The sequence below is a fragment of the Microcaecilia unicolor genome, chromosome 3, assembly GCF_901765095.1.
Source record: "Microcaecilia unicolor chromosome 3, aMicUni1.1, whole genome shotgun sequence".
Classification (NCBI taxonomy): Eukaryota; Metazoa; Chordata; class Amphibia; order Gymnophiona; family Siphonopidae; genus Microcaecilia; species Microcaecilia unicolor.
This window is the reverse complement of record NC_044033.1, coordinates 419,444,297-419,467,510: the sequence shown is the minus strand read 5'-3', so window position 1 is coordinate 419,467,510 and position 23,214 is coordinate 419,444,297. Positions and strand designations below refer to the sequence as shown.

The window sequence follows — 23,214 nt, the reverse complement described above, 5'->3', positions numbered from 1 at the left end:
GAGACAAAGCAAACTGATGATTTTAAAATGGCTGTGGTAAAAGATAACATGGAAATCAGAAGAAAGCTGGAACAAGTAGAGAACTTTAATAGGAGATTAAACCTCCGAATATTGAATTTCCCTAGAATATTGGGAGAATCTCCAAAAGATATGTTCCAGAGATATCTAAAAGAAAACCTCAATTTTCCCCAAGAAGTATTTCCTCCTTTGAATAAGATCTATTACATACCAAGTACGATGAAAAAAGTTGGGACAGAGAACTCTATAGACTTACAAAATGTCACAGCCATTTTGGAGCAAACAATTGAAGAATCTCCTGAAAGGGGGACGTTGATAATTTCCTTTGTATTTCAACAGGATTTAAACGCAGTAATGCGTCTTTACTTCAAATCAACTAACCGTGTTTTTGCTGGCCAAAAGATCTGGCTCTATCCGGATGTGACTAAGTCTACACAAGAAAAACGTAAAAAGTTTCTCTCTATGAGGTCCAAAGTATTGGAATTGGGAGGTTCTTTCCTCCTGGCATATCCCTGTAAATGTGTCATCAGGTTAAATCAAGTCAAATATATATATTATATGCCTGATCAGCTTCAGACTTTCCTAGACAATAAACAACGATAGAGTTGAGATATATATGGGACTAACGGAACCAAACTTTTTCATTTATATGTTATGATTGTGTTATCTTCACTAATTCCTACCCCCCTATTATTGGGGTCTAAGGAAGCCGATATTTTGTCTTTATTAGGACAATTTGTTTAATTATTATTTTTCTTGTATTAATTACTTTAAAGGCTGTATTACACTTTTGCAGTATGATAATTTCTGTAATAAGTATATAAAAATTAATAAAAATTATGAAACATAAAGTGGGAGAGAATTTTAGGAAAAATGATCAACAGAGCCACCAAATTTTAGGAAAAATTATCAAGACAGCTACCAACAAAAGTTCAGCTTCCTCTTGACATTCAATTGGAGCCTTTCCTTAAAAATTTTAAGCAGGCCTTGAAAATATATTATTTTACTAAAGCATCATCTCCATGGATTCTCCTCTCAAACATCTTGTTTTTAACCCCTGATCCGGTATATAATCCAAACTTTGTCATCCTTCCTTATTGTGTTTTAGTCTTAGTTTTAGCTTGAGGTAAACTATTTCTTTTATTTATCATTTTACTGATGATAAATGTAACTTACATAATCTACTGTGGTTTCCTTACTTCTTCCCCTCCTTTTCTTTTTCATTGTAAACTGCTTAGATAAATGATTTGATTGGTTGTATGTCAAATAAAGGTGAAGTGTGTGACTACAATCTAAGACCATCACTGGCTCCCATTAAAAGAACGAATTACGTTCAAAGTTTGCACCCTGGTCCACAAAATTATACACGGGGAAGCCCCGACCTATATGTCAGACCTTATAGACCTACCTACCAGGAACGCAAAAAGATCAGCACGCACATTCCTCAATCTCCACTACCCCAACTGTAAAGGACTAAAATACAAGTCCACATAGCAACCAGTTTCTCCTACATCTGCACCCAACTATGGAACGCACTACCGAAAGCCATAAAAACAACGCAAGACCTATCTATCTTCCGAAGGCTACTGAAAACTGACCTGTTCAAGAAGGCATGCCATAAACAACCATCCTAATTTCTAAACAACAAGACTGATCACGAACTAGACAGAACAGAACTCTTATCACTTGACTGACTAGCCTCACTGCTATTAATGAACAAGCACTACCACTTTAATCCTAATGTCTAAAATGCTTTCTCTATAACTGATGACTCAACATATGTTACAATCCAATCTATTACTCAGGAACTTATATGCAATACCATAACGTATTCTACTTTACCATGTATGTAAGCACCTTATGCAATACCACTTTAATCCTTATGTCGAAAACGATCTTTCTATAATTGATGACCTAACATATGTTACAATCCATTCTAACACTCAGGAACCTATATGCAATACCATAATGTATTATTCTTTACCATGTATGTACGCACCTTAATGCAATACCATTTGTAATTCTGTTAACCAGAAATGGCAAATCGCCATTACGGCAAATGTAAGCCACATTGAGCCTGCAAATTGGTGGGAAAATGTGGGATACAAATGCTATAAATAATAATAAATAAAAAAACTGTTATGAAACCCTTGTTTTCACGTTACTTTGCCTACAACTAAAAAAAACTCTCTTATATGAAATCATGTTTTTGAAGAGTTGGGTGAAATCTATAAACATATCTAAATTTATTTATTTTACATATTTATAGACCACTTAAATTAAAGTGGTTTACAATAAAAAAAACTTAGTACAAAATAAACTACAAAGAACATCAAAAATAAACAACAAAATATACGCCCTAAAGAATTTTTGATAAACTTTAATTAGCAAGAGTAGTTACTGTTCAAAACAATTTTAAATATTTCACCGATATTTTACCAAAAATGCAATACTTAAGTGGCAGTTACTGGAAGTCTAATCACTGTGCAGGATATGAAGGGCAGTAAGTTTATTGATCCATACTAGGAGCCAAAACAAAATGATCTGTGCACCTACCCCACAGGGGAAATGCAGGGAACATGCTACATGAATATGTTTATTGCTTTTTACTTAAAACATTCCAGTCAATCACTACTGGGTCTAGACAGAGTTCCAATAAACATAAGCAACAATAATACTAGCAAAGATGAACATATAAAAAAAAATTGGTAATAAATCTCCAAAATTCAAATAATACTGCACAGAGCTATTTAAATTAGAAACTAAAAAATCATCGACTGAAAAGTAAAAGAAAAACAGTTATTTGTTATTTTGAATTTCTCCTGATGAAGTAGCAAAACAGAAGAATTCCTATAACTGTTGAAAAATTGAGAAATTGTGGTTGTATATGTTGGACTTAAACTGAACGGGAAACAAAAAGTGGGGAGGAGAATCCTCACGCAATCCAAAAGCAATGAACACAAAAAGTTAGGACGAGTTGAGGAGGAAATCCAAACAACTTTATTGGTAATAAAATGACGACCCGACACGGCCGTGTTTCGGCATCAAAGCCTGCATCAGGGGTCAAACACAAGAATAGCGAAGTCAGCTGTGGAGCGCCTCAACAGCTATACACATAATGTGTATACACATAATGTGTATAGCTGTTGAGGTGCGCCACAGCTGACTTCACTATTCTTGTGTTCTTAGGAAGTCCTAAAGCCACAGCTGACTTCACTATTCTTGTGTTCTTAGGAAGTCCTAAAGCCATATTTTCCTTGGTTCTTTATCGAGTGACAACCTTAAACGATTTGTTTGACCCCTGATGCAGGCTTTGATGCTGAAACACGGCCGTGTCAGGTCGTCATTTTATTACCAATAAAGTTGTTTGGATTTCCTCCTCAACTCGTCCTCACTTTTTGTGTTCATTGCTTCAGGACTTAAATTGAACAACATAAGATACATATGTCCGATTGAATACTAGAGTGGTCTGAAGACTGGAACACATTCGGGTTTTACAAAACCAAGAGCAATATCAGGATTGATGCTGTACAGCACTTCTGTTGAAAAGCTAAGTAAAAGGATTTTTTGTTCCCGGTTTGTGATTTTCCTGACACTCTGTTCTTTAAAGTAGTTTTTCAATTTTACATTTAAGTCTTAAAGTAAAAAATCAAGGTTATTGTTTGTGAACCTAAATCGAAAATTGGTCACATTTATAAATCTCCCCTTCCGTTTTTTACTGCAGACTTTTTCTCTCATTATTATAACTTTGGGAAGTTTTTACTCTGCAGGTGTTTTCGGAAGGTGGAGGAGCCAATGATGTTAGCCGTTTCAGTGGTGTCCTAAATAGATGGTACCCTGGGCTTATGAGGCTACATTAATTAGAAACAAAGTGATCCTAGATATAGGTGCCAAATTAATAACTTAATAATAATAAATGCAATACTAACATAAAAGAATACAAGTTGCCATAGTAGCATTTAAATAACAAAGTCACACTAATAAAAAACTAAAAGTACAAAAGTAATTCTGAGGGGCATTTTCGATATGAGGTCTATATCCAACTTTCAATGTTTTGCTGAAAACATCTAATAATCAAATGGTTAACATGGCCATTTTCAAGCCTAAAAAAAAAGTCTATCTTTATGTTTTGAAAATGGTAATTTCCTAGATGATTTGTGCTCAGTGCGTTTTTCTTGTGACCATTTAAAAAAAAGTGCAAGGGAAAAATGTACAAAAACAAGACACTGGGACATCTGGGGGCCAGCATTCTTAGTAGACTGCCACCATATACATCCCAACAGAGCAATGGGGCACCCTAGAGGGTGCTGCAGTGGACTTCACATAAAAGGTCCCAGGTATACATCTCACCATTACCCCCTTATATTGTATGGGGACCCCCTCCAAAACCTACTGTGCCCAACTGTACACCACTACAATAGCCCTTACATCTGCAGGTGTCACCTAGATATGGTTACTGTAGATTGTGGGTGGGTTTTGGACAGCTCACACTTTCTACCACAAGTGTAACAGAGTGGGATATGGGCCTGGGTCCCCCTCTCTACAGTGAACTGCACCACCAGGCTATTCCAGGGACCTGCTTGCTGTTCTAATAGGACTAGCCATAACATCTGAAGCTGTCATAGAGGCTGATTTGTACTGTTTCTTTCACATCTTTGGAGGGTGGGAGGGGGTCAGTGACCACTGGGGGAGTAAAGGAGGGGTCATGATTTAATCCCTCCAGTGGTCATCCGATCATTTACGACACCGTTTTATGACTTAGTTGTAATTGAAACAGGTCCAGACCAAAACATCCAACTTTTAGCCATGGAAGTTTTTGCTTTGTTTCATTAAGGCAGAAAAACATCCAAGTTGTGGGAATGCCCAAATCCTGCCCCCAACACGCCCCCTTGTAATTTGGACTCAATGCAGATGAACTGCACTGAAAAACATCTTAAAAATGTGTTTTTTGCAAGAAAAACACCCATCTACTGCTTTGTGCCATTTTTTGGATCTTTAAGTCTGTCCCCATATGCCTTATGGCCACCATCTATACTGACTCTTGCCAAAGTCTCAATGTGTGGATGAGGTGATGGTCTAGGTAAGAGGGCACTAGATTTGTTAGAATTAGGCAACGTTATGGGGAATGGGGATGGGCCCTATTCTGAAAGGTAAGAACTCTACGTTAAACAGAGTGAATTCCAGCTGGTCCTTGAGGACAAGTCAACAGTCATTCAGGAATGCATGGTTCAGACCAAGGTATTTTCAAAGGATACTGGCTAAATGAGGAAGTTAGAACATACCAGTGGAGAGGTTGTAGTAAAGACTGAAATATCTGAGGTGTATTTTAATAAAGAGCAGACAGATATAAATTATATGAAATTACCCCCATCAACTGAGAAACAGGGGTGATATGATACAAACGTTCAAATATTTGAAAGGTATTAATCCGCAAACAAACCTTTTCCGGAGATGGGAAGGCGGTAGAACGAGAGGGCATGAAATGAGATTGAAGGGGGGGCAGACTCAAGAAGAATGTCAGGAAGTATTTTTTCACGGAGAGGGTGGTGGATGCTTGGAATGCCCTCCCGCGGGAGGTGGTGGAGATAAAAACGGTAACGGAATTCAAACATGCATGGGATAAACATAAAGGAATCCTGTGCAGAAGGAAGGGATCCTCAGGAGCTTAGCCTAGAATGGGTGGCAGAGCTGGTGGTTGGGAGGCGGGGCTAGTGCTGGGCAGACTTATACGGTCTGTGCCAGAGCCAGTGGTAGGAGGCAGAGATAGTGCTGGGCAGACTTATACGATCTGTGCCAGAGCTGGTGGTGGGAGGCGGGACTGGTAGTTGGGAGGCAAGGATAGTGCTGGGCAGACTTATACAGTCTGTGCCAGAGCTGGTGGTGGGAGGCGGGGTTGGTGGTTGGGAGGCGGGGATAGGGCTGGCCAGACTTATACGGTCTGTGCCCTGAAGAGGACAGTACAAATAAAAAAGTAACACATATGAATTTATCTTCTTGGGCAGACTGGATGGACCGTGCAGGTCTTTTTCTGCCATCATCTACTATGTTACTATGTTAAAAACAAATTTTGAATCTGTCTTTGCACAAATGTCAGAAGTCTAAACAATGAAACGAAGTAGAAAGTCAAAATGTATGGTACAAAATTGTATAGGCATAATGGGAGTAATTTTATAATGCTTTTCCTGCATGTAAAACATGGTTTTCATGCAGAAAAGGGCATTTAGAAAACTGTGCAACCACATATTTAAAAAACCACAAGTAAAAAATTAGACACAATGAAAGAGTGCACCTACTTTTCTCTGAGGACAAGCAGGATGGCTGAATCCTCACATATGAGTGACCATCTGAGAGAGCTTGCATGTGAACTTTTCTCTAGCACTTTTTCAGAACTCTAGAGAATGTCTCATTGCACATGCGCACTTATTCTTGCCTGCTGCTGTTGCATGGGATACCCTCAGTTCTTAGTTTTCTGCAGAGCTGTACAGCACTAATTCAGCACAGTACTAATTCAGCAGCACTAATTCTTTTCAAATTTGTTTTTCCTTCTTGTAAGTCCCTTCACTGTTATGCAGTGCTTTTCTCATTAGCTTATGTACATAGGTTTTATTGGCCTCATTGTAACCATTGAGCCTCCGACTGGTGGGAAAATGTGGGGTATAAATGTGTTAAATAAATAAATAATACTGTATGAGATATACCTACAATAGATAAGCTGTGAAGCAAAGCTGAGTGATTAACAAGGTCATATGCTGCTGTTAGGTCCAATGATACTACTAAAGCAATACGAGTGTCCAAATGACATAGATCATCATTCAGAAGAACAATAGATACAGTTTTGGTGCTGTGTTCCACCTGAAACCCGCCTGGTGTAGGTGCAAAACATTTGACTACTGAACATATCCCAAACATTGAGTAAAAACTGTCATCTTGGTTAATTTAACCAGAAAGGGCAGATTTGAGGCTCTAAGATAATTTGATACCATAGCGGGGTCCAAAGTAGACTTTTTCAGAAATGGGAGAATACAGGCTTCCTTCCATAGCAATGTGGGAATAAAGCGAATGCTAAATACCTGTAGAAGGTATTCTCCGAGGACAGCAGGCTGATTGTTCTCACTGATGGGTGACGTCCACGGCAGCCCCTCCAATCGGAATCTTCACTAGCAAAGTCCTTTGCTAGCCCTTGCGCGCCCGCGCGCACCGCGCATGCGCGGCCGTCTTCCCGCCCGAAACCGGCTCGAGCCAGCCAGTCTCATATGTAGCAAAAGAGATACAAGGGAAGACACAACTCCAAAGGGGAGGCGGGCAGGTTTGTCAGAACAATCAGCCTGCTGTCCTCGGAGAATACCTTCTACAGGTATGTAGCATTCGCTTTCTCCGAGGACAAGCAGGCTGCTTGTTCTCACTGATGGGGTATCCCTAGCCCCCAGGCTCACTCAAAACAACAACCATGGTCAATTGGGCCTCGCAACGGCGAGGACATAACTGAGATTGACCTAAAAAATTTACCAACTAACTGAGAGTGCAGCCTGGAACAGAACAAACAGGGCCCTCGGGGGTGGAGTTGGATCCTAAAGCCCAAACAGGTTCTGAAGAACTGACTGCCCGAACCGACTGTCGCGTCGGGTATCCTGCTGCAGGCAGTAATGAGATGTGAATGTGTGGACAGATGACCACGTCGCAGCTTTGCAAATTTCTTCAATGGAGGCTGACTTCAAGTGGGCTACCGACGCAGCCATGGCTCTAACATTATGAGCCGTGACATGACCCTCAAGAGCCAGCCCCGCCTGGGCGTAAGTGAAGGAAATGCAATCTGCTAGCCAATTGGATATGGTGCGTTTCCCTACAGCCACTCCCCTCCTATTGGGATCAAAAGAAACAAACAATTGGGCGGACTGTCTGTGGGGCTGTGTCCGCTCCAGGTAGAAGGCCAATGCTCTCTTGCAGTCCAATGTGTGCAGCTGACATTCAGCAGGGCAGGAATGAGGACGGGGAAAAAATGTTGGCAAGACAATTGACTGGTTCAGATGGAACTCCGACACGACCTTTGGCAAGAACTTAGGGTGAGTGCGGAGGACTACTGTGTTATGATGAAATTTGGTGTAAGGGGCCTGGGCTACCAGGGCCTGAAGCTCACTGACTCTACGAGCTGAAGTAACTGCCACCAAGAAAATGACCTTCCAGGTCAAGTACTTCAGATGGCAGGAATTCAGTGGCTCAAAAGGAGGTTTCATCAGCTGGGTGAGAACGACATTGAGATCCCATGACACTGTAGGAGGCTTGACAGGGGGCTTTGACAAAAGCAAACCTCTCATGAAGCGAACAACTAAAGGCTGTCCTGAGATCGGCTTACCTTCCACATGGTAATGGTATGCACTGATTGCGCTAAGGTGAACTCTTACAGAGTTGGTCTTGAGACCAGACTCAGACAAGTGCAGAAGGTATTCAAGCAGGGTCTGTGTAGGACAAGAGCGAGGAGCTAGGGCCTTGCTGTCACACCAGACGGCAAACCTCCTCCATAGAAAGAAGTAACTCCTCTTAGTGGAATCTTTCCTGGAAGCAAGCAAGATGCGGGAGACACCCTCTGACAGACCCAAAGAGGCAAAGTCTACGCTCTCAACATCCAGGCCGTGAGAGCCAGGGACCGGAGGCTGGGATGCAGAAGAGCCCCTTCGTCCTGCGTGATGAGGGTCGGAAAACACTCCAATCTCCACGGTTCTTCGGAGGATAACTCCAAAAGAAGCGGGAACCAGATCTGACGCGGCCAAAAAGGAGCAATCAGAATCATGGTGCCTCGGTCTTGCTTGAGTTTCAACAAAGTCTTCCCCACCAGAGGAATGGGAGGATAAGCATACAGCAGGCCCTCCCCCCAATCCAGGAGGAAGGCATCCGATGCCAGTCTGCCGGGGGCCTGAAGCCTGGAACAGAACTGAGGGACTTTGTGGTTCGCTCGAGATGCGAAGAGATCCACCAAGGGGGTGCCCCACGCTTGGAAGATCTGGCGCACCACTCGGGAGTTGAGCGACCACACGTGAGGTTGCATAATCCTGCTCAGTCTGTCGGCCAGACTGTTGTTTACGCCTGCCAGATATGTGGCTTGGAGCCCCATGCCGTGACGGCGAGCCCAGAGCCACATGCTGACGGCTTCCTGACACAGGGGGCGAGATCCGGTGCCCCCCTGCTTGTTGACATAGTACATGGCAACCTGGTTGTCTGTCTGAATTTGGATAATTTGGTGGGACAGCCGATCTCTGAAAGCTTTGAGAGCGTTCCAGATCGCTCGCAACTCCAGGAGATTGATCTGCAGACCGCGTTCCTGGAGGGACCAGCTTCCTTGGGTGTGAAGCCCATCGACATGAGCTCCCCATCCCAGGAGAGACGCATCCGTGGTCAGCACTTTTTGTGGCTGAGGAATTTGGAAAGGACGTCCCAGAGTCAAATTGGACCAAATCGTCCACCAATACAGGGATTCGAGAAAACTCGTGGACAGGTGGATTACGTCTTCTAGATCCCCAGCAGCCTGGAACCACTGGGAAGCTAGGGTCCATTGAGCAGATCTCATGTGAAGGCGGGCCATGGGAGTCACATGAACTGTGGAGGCCATGTGGCCCAGCAATCTCAACATCTGCCGAGCTGTGATCTGCTGGGACGCTCGCACCCGCGAGACGAGGGACAACAAGTTGTTGGCTCTCGTCTCTGGGAGATAGGCGCGAGCCGTCCGAGAATCCAGCAGAGCTCCTATGAATTCGAGTCTCTGCACTGGGCGAAGATGGGACTTTGGGTAATTTATTACAAACCCCAGTAGCTCCAGGAGGCGAATAGTCATCTGCATGGACTGCAGGGCTCCTGCCTCGGACGTGTTCTTCACCAGCCAATCGTCGAGATATGGGAACACGTGCACCCCCAGCCTGCGAAGTGCCGCTGCTACTACAGCCAGGCACTTTGTGAACACCCTGGGCGCAGAGGCGAGCCCAAAGGGTAGCACACAGTACTGGAAGTGACGTGTGCCCAGCTGAAATCGCAGATACTGTCTGTGAGCTGGCAGTATCGGGATGTGTGTGTAGGCATCCTTCAAGTCCAGAGAGCATAGCCAATCGCTTTGCTGAATCATGGGGAGAAGGGTGCCCAGGGAAAGCATCCTGAACTTTTCTTTTACGAGATATTTGTTCAGGGCCCTTAGGTCTAGGATGGGACGCATCCCCCCTGTTTTCTTTTCCACAAGGAAGTACCTGGAATAGAATCCCAGCCCTTCTTGCCGGATGGCACGGGCTCGACCGCATTGGCGCTGAGAAGGCGGAGAGTTCCTCTGCAAGTACCTGCTTGTGCTGGAAGCTGTAAGACTGAGCTCCCGGTGGACAATTTGGAGGTTTTGAGGCCAAATTGAGGGTGTATCCTTGCCGGACTATTTGCAGAACCCACTGATCGGAGGTTATGAGAGGCCACCTTTGGTGAAAAGCTTTCAACCTCCCCCCGACCGGCAGGTCGCCCGGCACTGACACTTGGATGTCGGCTATGCTCTGCTGGAGCCAGTCAAAAGCTCGCCCCTTGCTTTTGCTGGGGAGCCGCGGGGCCTTGCTGAGGCGCACGCTGCTGACGAGAGCGAGCACGCTGGGGCATAGCCTGGGCCGCAGGCTGTCGAGAAGGAGGATTGTACCTACGCTTGCCAGAAGAGTAGGGAACAGTCCTCCTTCCCCCAAAAAATCTTCTACCTGTAGAGGTATATGCTGAAGGCTGCCGGCGGGAGAACTTGTCGAATGCGGTATCCCGCTGGTGGAGATGCTCTACCACCTGCTCGACCTCTCCAAAAATATTGTCCGCACGGCAAGGCGAGTCCGCAATCCGCTGCTGGAGTCTATTCTCCAGGTCGGAGGCACGCAGCCATGAGAGCCTGCGCATCACCACACCTTGAGCAGCGGCCCTGGACGCAACATCAAAGGTGTCATACACCCCTCTGGCCAGGAATTTTCTGCACGCCTTCAGCTGCCTGACCACCTCCTGAAAAGGCTTGGCTTGCTCAGGGGGGAGAGCATCAACCAAGCCCGCCAACTGCCGCACATTGTTCCGCATGTGTATGCTCGTGTAGAGCTGGTAAGACTGGATTTTGGCCACGAGCATAGAGGAATGGTAGGCCTTCCTCCCAAAGGAGTCTAAGGTTCTAGAGTCTTTGCCCGGGGGCGCCGAAGCATGCTCCCTAGAACTCTTAGCCTTCTTTAGGGCCAGATCCACAACTCCAGAGTCGTGAGGCAACTGAGTGCGCATCAGCTCTGGGTCCCCATGGATCCAGTACTGGGACTCGATCTTCTTGGGGATGTGGGGATTACTTAGTGGCTTGGTCCAGTTCGCAAGCAATGTCTTTTTCAGGACATGGTGCAAGGGAACAGTGGACGCTTCCTTAGGTGGAGAAGGATAGTCCAGGAGCTCAAACATTTCAGCCCTGGGCTCGTCCTCCACAACCACCGGGAAGGGGATGGCCGTAGACATCTCCCGGACAAAGGAAGCGAAAAACAGACTCTCGGGAGGAGAAAGCTGTCTCTCAGGAGAGGGAGTGGGATCGGAAGGAAGACCCTCAGACTCCTCGTCAGAGAAATATCTGGGGTCTTCTTCCTCTTCCCACGAGGCCTCACCCTCGGTGTCAGACACAAGTTCACGGACCTGTGTCTGCAACCTCGCCCGGCTCGACTCCGTGGAGCCACGTCCACGATGGGGGCGTCGAGAGGTAGACTCCCTCGCCCGCATCGGCGAAGCTCCCTCGGCCGACGTAGTCAGGGAGCCCTCCTAGGAGGTGGCCGCAGTCGGCACCGTACGCGGTACCGACGTCGGGGACCTCACCCCGGGCGATGGGCCAGCCGGCGCCACGCTCGACGGTACCGGAGGCGCAAGCACCGCCGGTACCGGAGGGGTAGGGCGCAACAGCTCTCCAGAATCTCTGGGAGAACGGCCCGGAGGCTCTCGTTCAGAGCGGCTGCAGAGAAAGGCATGGAGGCCGATGCAGGCGTCGACGTCAGAACCTGTTCCGGGCGTGGAGGCTGTTCCGGGCTGTCCAGAGTGGAGCGCATCGACACCTCCTGAACAGAGGGTGAGCGGTTCCTCTCGGTGCCGATGCCTGCTGGGTGCCGACTCCCTCGGCGACCCAGAGCTCTCGGTGCCGACGCGGGGAGGAGACCGGTGTCGATGCTTCTTCGACTTCTTCCGAAGCATGTCACCGGAGCTCCCCGGCACCGACGAGGAGGACGTAGAATCCATCCGTCGCTTCCTCGGGGCCGAGGTCGAAGCAGGTCGATCCCGGGGGGGCTGTACCGCAGGAGCCCTCAGGGTAGGGGGAGACCCACCCGAAGGCTCACCGCCACCAGCAGGGGAATGGACAGCCCTCACCTGCACTCCTGACGATGCACCACCGTCCGACGACATCAGCAGACGAGGTCCCGGAACCACCGACGCCGATGCAGCTATCCGATGTCTCGGCGCCGATGCAGAGGGCCGATGCCTCGATGCACTCGATGCACTGGCGGCCGAGGATGAAGGTCTGGACGCTGACGACGTCGATGCACTCGATGACCCCGGTGCCGATGCCGACGAAGAGCCCGAGAACAAAACGTTCCACTGGGCCAATCTCGCTACCTGAGTCCGCCTTTGTAACAGGGAACACAGGCTACAGTTCTGAGGACGGTGCTCGGCCCCCAGACACTGAAGACACGAAGAGTGCCTATCAGTGAGCGAGATTACCCGGGCGCACTGGGTGCACTTCTTGAAGCCGCTGGAAGGCTTCGATGTCATGGGCGGAAAAATCACGCCGGCGAAATCAAAATCCGAAATGACGAATTTGAGCACCAAAAACTTTGAGGGAGAAAAATCTCGACCGAGGCCGAAAAGATGCCTACCCCGACGACGAAAGAAAACTTACCGGGGCAAAGAGTGGAAATACGGGAAGGGGCAAACGAAACCCAAGGGGGTTTGCGGAGCACTTTCCGAACGAATTTAAATCTTTTCCGAAGAAAAAACACGTCGATTTGAACAAAGGACGCGCGAGGTCGACTCTCCGGGGCTCGACACGGCAAAAAACACAGCCGTAGCGAGTGCGGGCGCGCGAGGGCTAGCAAAGGACTTTGCTAGTGAAGATTCCGATTGGAGGGGCTGCCGTGGACGTCACCCATCAGTGAGAACAAGCAGCCTGCTTGTCCTCGGAGAATGGGTCTGTGCACCATGTGCTCCACAGGCCTGAGGTTCACGGGGTCCACATCTGGTGGCTTCCCTCCAGCCCTGCACTTCATGTCTCTCTTCAGCTGACTCCTATTGTTTACTGGCAATCCTCCTTATCTCCATCCCAATTCAGCTTTGCCCACATGTCCACCCATTCCCAGGGTTGAGATGGACCATTTCATTTGTGTATTGTCATCCCCACAATAATCCGAACTCCAGTATCTTTCAACCTTATCCCTGTCCTGCCCCTCATGCTCACTAAGCCCTGAAGTAGGCCCCTCACCCTCTATGGTGCCATCTGCAAATTCCACAGGGAAGGGTTGTGGGTTCCTCCAATAACTGTTCCTGCTCTTCCTCCCCTGCACATGGCTCCCAGCTGCTGCCTACACTATGCCCCTGCTCTCTGGCCTGTTGAACATAAAGTAAACTCTTGTCTCTGCTATAGCCAAGGACACCTGTTGGTTAGTACCTGACTGGTTACATATTTTTGGATTTGGATTTTGCTCACACCTTTTTGCCACACTTGGCTAGACCAAAGGTCCATCGAGCCCAGCATCCTGTTTCCAACAGTGGCCAATCCATGTCACAAATACCTGGCAAGATCCCGAAAAAGTTCAATACATTTTATGCTGCTTATCCCAGAAATAAGCAGAAAAAAAGTCAATTTAATAATGGTCTATGAACTTTTCCTTTAGGAAGCCATCCAGACGTTTTTTAAACCCCACTAAGATAACCACCTTTACCACATTCTCTGGCAATGAATTCCAGAGTTTAATTACACATTTAGTGAAGAAACATTTTCTCTGATTCGTATTAAATTTACTACTTTGTAGCTTCATCGCATGCCCCCCTAGTCCCAGTATTTTTGGAAAAAGTAAACAAACGATTCACGTCTACCCATTCCACTCCACTCATTATTTATAGACCTCTATCATATCTCCCCTCAGCCATCTTTTCTCCAAGCTGAAGAGCCCTAGCCGCTTTAGCCTCTCTCATAGGGAAGTCGTCCCATCGCCTTTATCATTTTGTTGCCCTTCTCTGTACCTTTTCTAATTCCACTATATCTTTTTTGAGATGCAATGACCAGAATTGAACACAATATTCAAGGTGCAGTCGCACCATGGAGCGATACAAAGGCATTATAATATCCTCACTTGGTTGCTATTGTGAGATATAACAGTTCCTTTCCTCCTCATGTATATTTATTTTATTTATTTACCGCCTTTTTGAAGGAATTCACTCAAGGCGGTGTACAGTAAGAATAGATCAAACATGAGCAATAGGCAATTACAGACGTAAAAATATTCAAAAACAATACAAAGTATGGCATGGTATACTACTTACAATGTCAACATAATACGTAATAGAGCACTATAATTGATAGTGAAGGGTAAAGCAAAGAAGTAACATAAATAGAAACATAGTAGGTGACAGCAGAAAAAGACCTGTATGGTCCATCCAGTCTGCCCAATAAGATAAACTCATATGCGCTACTTTATATGTATACCTGACCTTGATTTGTATCTACCACTTTCAGGTCAAAGACCATAGAAGTCTTCTCAGTACTAGCCCCGCCTCCCAACCACCGGTGCTGCCACCCAATCTCTGCTAAGCTTCTGAGGATCCATTCCTTCTGAACAGGATTCCTTTATGTTTATCCCACGCATTTTTGAATTCTGTTACTGTTTTCATCTCCACCACCTCCCGCGGGAGGGCATTCTAAGTATCCACCACTCTCTTCCTGACATTTTTTCTTGAGTCTGCCCCCCTTCAACCCCATTTCATGTCCTCTAGTTCTACCGCCTTCCCGTCTCCAGAACAGATTCGTTTGCGGATTAATACCTTTCAAATATTTGAACGTCTGTATCATATCACCCGTTTCTCCTTTCCTCCAGGGTATACATATTCAGGTCAGCAAGTCTCTCCTCATACGTGTTGTAACGCAAATCCCATACCATTTTTGTAGCTTTTCTTTGCACCGCTTCAATTTTTTTTACACCCTTAGCAAGATAAGCAGTGGATTTTAATAATGGCTTATGGACTTTTCTTTTAGGAAGCTAACCAAACCTTTTTTAAACCCGCTAAGCTAATTGCTAAGAGAGGATCAACTTGGGGGGGGGGGGGGGGGGGGGGTTGCGCTGTATGTTAAAGAGGGAATTGAGCCAAAAAAAATAAACATTCCACATGAAACAGCAGCATGGAATCATCATGGATAGAAATTCCATGTGTGAAAGGAAGGAGTATTCTTGTATGGCTGTACTACCGTCCGCCAGGTAAGAACGACAGATGAAGAAATGTTTAGAGATATTAGGAAAGTTGGCAAATTGTGCAACACTATAATAATGGGCGATTTAAATTACCCCAAAATTAGCTGGATAAATGTTACATCAGGGAGGTAAAATTTCTAAATGTAATAAACCTGTACAGGAACTGACAAGAGGGGGGAGCCATTTTGGATTTGGTCCTTGGTGGCATGCATGGTGCGAGAGGTGGCGGTGTTGTGTCCCCTGGGAACCAATGATCATATTTTTTGTCTATTAGATTGTAAGCTCTTTGAGCAGGGACTGTCTTTCTTCTATGTTTGTGCAGCGCTGCGTATGCCTTGTAGTGCTATAGAAATGCTAAATAGTAGTAGTAGTAGTAGTAGTAATAACATAAAATGAGGAACATGGTTAAAAAGAAGCTAAAAGGATCAGCTGCAAAGGTTAGGACAGATCAGGTCTGGACGTTATTCAAAAATACCATCTTGGAAGCCCAGACTAGATGCATTCCACGTATTTGCAAAGGTGGAAATGACAGCCAGCGTGGTTAATAGGTGAAGTAAAAGTAGGTAAGAAAGTAGGAAGAGTTAGAAAGTAAGGTGACTGATTTAAAGAAAGTTGAACACGAGGTCAGAGAGACAGTTAAATATTATATATGTATCCCATAGTTGTATATAGTTTGTTTCCCTTCCCTCCTGTCCAATATCCACCATTGCTGTATATATGTAGATATGAAGCAGCTTTTTGCGCATCTTCCAAAGCCCTCAGCCATGTTGGATGTGGTCAAGGAAGCATGCAGAACAGAGTTAAAGTATAGTCTAGACACTGCCTATGCACACCTGATGGTTGGTACCAGATGGGTGGCAAGTGCTAGACAACACAATTACTTTGATGAGCTCTCTGCAGTCCACCAAAAGGGTGTGGGGGCTGCAGGGGTGAATGGGATTTATGTGGCTGGTCTCCTGCCGCAAGCTGTCAGGAACAGACAAAGAAATGCTTAAAATAGGCAAATTGTGGCTCACATCAGTAGATGTGACCTCCCTACCTGGGATCAGCAGTGTAAATGTTTACCTAGAATCTTTGGCAAGGGGTCTGTGATAGGAACTTGGTTCCAGCCTCTACCTTGGAGCTAGACTGGGCGACCATGCCAGCTTTCCACCAATGCTTATGTCATGGACCAACACTATATCACTGTACCTCAGATTTTAAATGGGAGATCTAAATGAATAATCTCAATATTTCTTCTCCCATCATAGAATTCAATGTAAAACTGAAAACCTCAGGAGTGCACCTTGACAGTGATTTTACACTGTGGCAAGAATTGCTTGAACCCACCTCGTCACTGGTTCTCAAGTGGTTTTGGAAATAATATAACTTCCCAATACTTTTTCCAATGCACATTCAGTTGTCTCCCTTAATGTTATCTACTTTCTTATATTAACTATATATTAAGCTTAAACTCATCTTGTTGCAGAGCATTGTCAGGTGGGGGGCACAGCGTCCGACATAACCATATTTTGCCACCAAAGGCTGTCTCAAGGACCGTCCCCACAAGGTCTCAATAGCGCCAGCTCAGCTCATGCATACAGATTATCCCTGCCTAGCTGCCATATATGTTGTAGATCAGACCTACTTGTCCTCATGGCTGCATCCACATAACTTTCATAGAGCTGTCTCTGTGCTAGTAAAAAGAAATGGTATGCTTCTGCTCCACGCCATGCATTGTCTATGATTCGATTATCTGAAGATAGTGCATCTTCTTCTAGCAAACCAGCTAAAGCAGATGTGGCCTGAAACAGACAATTATATAAATTACACATAGGGACTAGCTAGTAAAGAGTTCAAATCTTAAACAAAATGCATATATGTCTTGATTCTGGAAATACATGAAGTTGTAAATAGGCTAAAACTGAGAGATATTCACTTATCATAAAGCTAAGTTGTTTACCTGTAAAAAGGGTTCTCTGTACACATCAGGATATATCAGCCACAAGTGTGGATGTGAACTGATGGCATCAACATGGAAGAGCTCAGAGCTCAAAGATCTTTGTGAGCATGCATAGAAATTCTCATGAGTTTCCTCAATATAATACAAAAACTTTGGACCCCAGCTTCTACAGCACATACTATAGCAGGACATGTTTATCCACTACTACCCTAGCTAAGATAATATTCAAGCACCTTTCTGACATCATCTAAAACGTTCTTTAAATTAGTATCCTATTTTCTTACTCCTGTTACACTATCTTAGCAATCTATATGTTCCATCTTTACTTATACCCTATGCAGTCAGTAAGAAACAGGAGAAGGGATAGTTATGGAGAAATAAGGCAGGACATGTTGCTGGACCTGTAAACGGAACCAGGGCCACCAACACCTGGGAGACAGGAAGCCAATCAGTCAAGAAAGGCCTGAACAAAATAGTAGGCTTTCAGTGTGACTTAAACCTCTTAGGAGAGATCTCCAGGCATATATCCAGGGGCAAAACTATTCCAAGGGGAGAGGGCTAGTACAATACAATGGGAGCACTTATTGCAACCTCACTGAACCTGTGAATTTGATGCAATCATCTGGGTCCTGGGCGGCACACAGGATCAGGAGAAGACAGACCCAGAAGCTTGGAGGCCGGGCCTGGAGAATTTTGCTCCCCATCTCAGTGGCCCTGTTCACTTAGCTTTCTCCCATCCCAATCCCGTGGCACACTCAGCTTTCTCTGCCTCCCTCCCATCCCCTTGGTGTATTCTCAGTTTTCTTTGCCCCTTCTCCCCCCATAATCTTCATACTTATACATATATAAATATACATATCCTGCAATAGAATACCATTCACAAACACCCAAAAATTCTAGGCACATTCAACTCACTCACTACAAACTAACCACATAACCAATACATAAAAACTATGTATGAAAACTACGTACGACCACCTAAACATTCGGAAAAAACTAAAACCTAACCTGTTTAAAAAAGCTTACCCTACCGATCCAACATAAATGCCTGATCTCTGCAACACAACATAACCAAAATACGTAATGGACGGAGTCACGTGATGTGCTAGAGGGAGCAGGACGCGAGGAGAGCTCTCTCTGAGGAATCTGGCCCCTTTGCAGCTTAAATCTAACCCTGCACAAACAGAATAGCGGACAAAAAACACCAGTGGGTAGCCCAAAACGGTATGGACAAATTTGTGGATTCCACTTCTAAATGAATGGCGAGTAGAACGAGCAAACGCGAGAAAGAAAAGACTCGGGTGGAAGACGCACTGGCGGAAACAAAATGGCCGCCGGGTGGAAGCGCAGGATTCAACAAAGAGCAACTCGCACAGCTGACAGCAGTAGTGGAAGCTGCCATAGAACCGAGGCTGGAGAAACTCTCGACGCAAATTGCAAGCTTTACCGCCTCGCAGGCAGAGCTTACCCGGAGAACCGGAGAACTTGAGCAACGCGTCTCAAATTTGGAAGACGCCACCGCGACAACCCCGGCGGCCGTAAATAAACTTAAAGAGTCGGTAGACTCACTCACTGCAAAATAGATGAGCTTGAAAACAGGTCCAAACGGTCCAATCTACGGCTGATAGGTGTGCCGGAGTCGGTGGGAGACAGAACTCTTATTACAGAGCTGGAGGCCTGGCTAAAAAACGAGTTTGCCCTTTCTGACCATGCGGGGGCCCTGAGCCTTGAGAGAGCACACAGGCTGGGACGCGTTCGAGAAGACCGTCAGACACCGAGGCCAGTGATAATCAAAGTTCATAACTATGTACACAAAACAGAAATACTAAATGGATATCGTTTGAAACGGGAGGCCACAAAGCTTAAAGGTAACCCGGTACGAATATATCAGGACTACTCTGCTGCTTTGCAAGAGAGACGGAAAGTATTCACCCTGCTGTGTAGCAGATTACATACCTTGCAAATCCCCTTCATGTTAATATACCCAGCAGTGTTGAAAATTAAACAGAATGGAGTCTGGAGATCGTTTGATTCAGAACAAGCGGCTAAAGACTTTGTGGGTAGTATCGAAAGCAAAAGGGACAGTGACAATACTGGCTGAATGGAAGAGTTGGCGCAGCATGAATAACCACTGGTTTGGGACAGAGCTGAAGTTCAGGTCCGTAAACATTTATGAGGAACAGTTTGCAGGGTAACAATCTCTTGGATATGGGGGTCAGAGAACCTCAACATTAAGGTGACTTTCAAGTTGTTGTTGTTGTTGTTGTCTGGGAGGGAGAAGGGAAAAAGGGTGAGGGAGGGGGATCTGGGTGGGGGGAGAGAGGGAGGGGGTAAGCAAAAGGGGGGGAGGGGATTTATGCTAGAAGAGAGGGTGGACGGTGTGAATGGAGTAAGCGCGATTTATATGAGGTTGCAATGGTCCCCAGTAAAGACACAGAGCAGATCTCCCTGGGAGAGGGGCTGGGCTCCTGGGGAGTTAGACATTGGTATTCTGAAGGTACCCATGAGAAAGAAGAGATATTAATCGCAATAACCTAAAGATTGTATCTTGGAACGTCTCTGGTATTACATCACCAGTGAAAAGGTATAAGATCCTCACACAACTTAAGAGGCAGGGAGCACACATAGCATGTTTACAAGAAACAAAATTGACGGATGCAGAACATGCAAAACTCAAACAGCAATGGGTGGGTGATTGTTACTTCTCCTCATCAGGGAATAGGAAAAGTGGAGTGGTTGTCCTAGTTGGGAAGGGACTACCATGTCAAACAAAACTGATATATAAGGACACAGAGGGACGGATTGTTTTACTGTACATTAATTACCAGGGGCAAAAATTCTACCTATGCACAGTTTATGGTCCAAATAACTATAGCCCACATTTCTTTCAGTCTCTCATTGCGTTGGGAATGGAACATACTGATGCACCCTGGGTGTGGGCAGGTGATTTCAACCAAGTGCAAGACCCAACATTAGACAGACTCTCCACCCAGGCGACTCCAGGGGTGGGAAGGAGGAGGGGACTACCGATTCTTTGCGATCAATTACATTTGACAGACGCATGGAGATCCCTACACCCCACCACCAAGGACTATACTCACCAGTCCAAGGCCCACCAATCTTGGTCTAGGATAGATTACATCTTGATATCTACCTCGTGGTTCTTTAAAGTCCAAACGGCAGCAATAGGCCCAATGGCGGTATCGGATCATGCTATGATCTGGATTGATCTGGAGCTCTCGGGGGGGATCCTAGGGGGTGGGCGCTGGAAATTTCCCTCATACTTATACCAAGATTCCCAATTTAAAGAATATTTACTTAAGAAATGGCAATTCTATGTTGATACGAATTTTGACACTTGTGAATCACCAATAACATTCTGGGAGGCCTCTAAGGCAGTTATGAGGGGGCATGTGATAGCATATCTGAGTGCCAGGAAGAAACGCCTGGCCTCGAGCATCCTGAGGCTAGAAAGGGAATATGGATCAGCAAGGAGGAGATATTTATTACACCCAAACGAGTCCAATAGGGAGTTGATGTCTGCGGCCCAGGTAGCATTGAATTCCCTTATACATGATCAGGCGTTGAAGCAGCTAATGGTCAGACGCCTGAACTTTCAGCGCTTTGGCAATAAGTCGGGTAAACTTTTAGCGAGAATAGCAAGAGCAAACATGCCAAGACAATTTATACCAGCAGTCGTGAATAATAAGGGAAAGAGAGTAAATCAACCGCAGGAGGTAGCACAAACATTCCATACTTATTTCACAGATATATACGCTGCACAGGAGCGCTTTCAGGGCCCATTAACACGAGATTATTTGGAGGACGCCAGAATGCCTAAGTTAACAGAGGAGGCACAACGGGCGTTGACAGCTCCAATAAGAGCGCAGGAGGTTTGTAGAGTCCTAAAGTCGCTGCGTCTGGGTTCTGCACCGGGGGCGGATGGGCTCTCTAATCAATACTATCGGTTGTTGACGCAACAAGTGACTGGGCCCCTGGTGGAATACTTTGATGCGGTAGTGGACCGGGGGTTCTTCTCGCCTGGAGAGAATACTGCTTTAATAACACTAATCCTAAAGCCAGATAAACCACAGGACCAGGTTGAGGCATACCGACCCATATCGCTACTGAATGTAGACATTAAAGTACTGTCTCGGGTGCTGGCAGAGAGACTGATGTCATATATACCTAGCCTTATTGGAGAACACCAAGTAGGGTTTGTGAGAGGGAGACAGGCCACACAACACGTGCGCAGGGTGCTACTAGCAGGGGCATATGGGCAGAACACGGAAGACCCACTGTTATTGGTAAGCCTAGATGCCGCTAAGGCCTTTGATAAGGTAAATTGGGATTACCTGTTTGAGGTGTTAGATTACATTGGGTTGGGGGGCTGGTATCTAGAGGCGGTGAAAGCGTTGTATAAAGATACCCAGGCAGAGATATTGATAAATGGAACCAGATCCGCTTCCCTTCGGGTGGAGCGAGGGGTGCGACAGGGTTGCCCGATGTCACCATTATTGTTTTTAATATATCTCGAACCCCTACTCCGTACTATTCTGTTAGACCCAGAGATACAGGGGGTAACCCTATATAGAGAAAATATCAAAATACTAGCATTTGCAGACGACATGTTTCTTACGCTCAGTCACCCAAGAACATCAGTAGAGAGCTTGTTGGAAGTGATAGATGAGTTCAGTTTCTTCTCTGGGTTACAACTAAACCTGCAAAAATCATTAGCTTTACCAATATCAACGACGCTGTGCTCGGAGTGGGAGGGACATTTCCCATTTCAATGGGCTAAAGAACGCTTAAAATATCTAGGGATTATTATCACGGCAGACATAGCCAATGTATACCGAGAAAACATAAGCCCGTTGAAGAGACGTACACAAGAGCTTTTACAGGGGTGGCAGGGGTTGCCATTGTCCTTACAAGGTAGAATTGCACTGTACAACATGTTCATATTTCCCAAATGGACATATGTATTCCAAATGATCCCAGCAGTGTTGGGGTACAAAGAGGAGAGGTGGCTACACAAAGCACTGAGAAGGTTTTTGTGGCAGGGTAAGAGAGCGCGTATAGGGCTTAAGCAATTAATGAGAACACACAAGAAGGGGGGTTTGGGGTTGTTGGACCTAAAACTGTTCACGATAGCTGGTAGTGTTCGACATCTGTCGGACTGGTTCCGCACAAAAGAGTTCTATTCATGTACGGGGGTGGAAACATCATTAATGGCTCCCTTAGATTTTGCATACTGGCTACACGCTCCGTCGGCTGAGTTGCCCACGGTGGGAGCCTATGGGCATATAATAAACCCCCTGCGGAAAGTGTGGCGCTGGATGTGTAAAGCCTTCACCTGGAATAGTGCGGTCTCACCCCTGCTCCCCTTGAGGGGTAATTTGGCCTTTCCCGAGGGAGGAACATCCAAGTTGTTTCAGAAATGGACCTCCCGGGGAATACAATACCTATTCCAGGTAGTCACAGAACGGGGGACCCCTAAAACTTTTCAAAGTATGTGTGATGAGTTTGGGTTAGACCAGGGGGACTACTTTGCTTACCTACAAATTAATCACTATTTAAAGACCCTACCGGACCAAAGCCTGACTCAAGGCATATGGGACACTATGAATGACTTTTTGGGTCTGGAGGCGCAGTTGAAAATACCTTTGAAATATTTTCACCGTACCCTACGGGATTTGCAGGAAGCAAATGATTGCACTAAAGTGTCAACTCTCTGGCAAACAGAACTTCAGTGGAAGATGGATCCGGGACAGTTGGCAATCTGTCTATCTA

The 23,214-nt window shown here is 45.7% G+C and overlaps 1 protein-coding gene across 1 annotated transcript in view; it reads right to left on the bottom strand.

The window, feature by feature from the left end:
* WDR35 (WD repeat domain 35) overlaps positions 1-23,214 on the bottom strand; it is a 228,007-nt gene that overhangs the window by 8,831 nt on the left and 195,962 nt on the right. Inside the window, 1 exon segment of the mRNA XM_030198830.1 lies at positions 17,107-17,263. Within this exon segment, the coding sequence (XP_030054690.1) occupies positions 17,107-17,263 (157 nt within the window).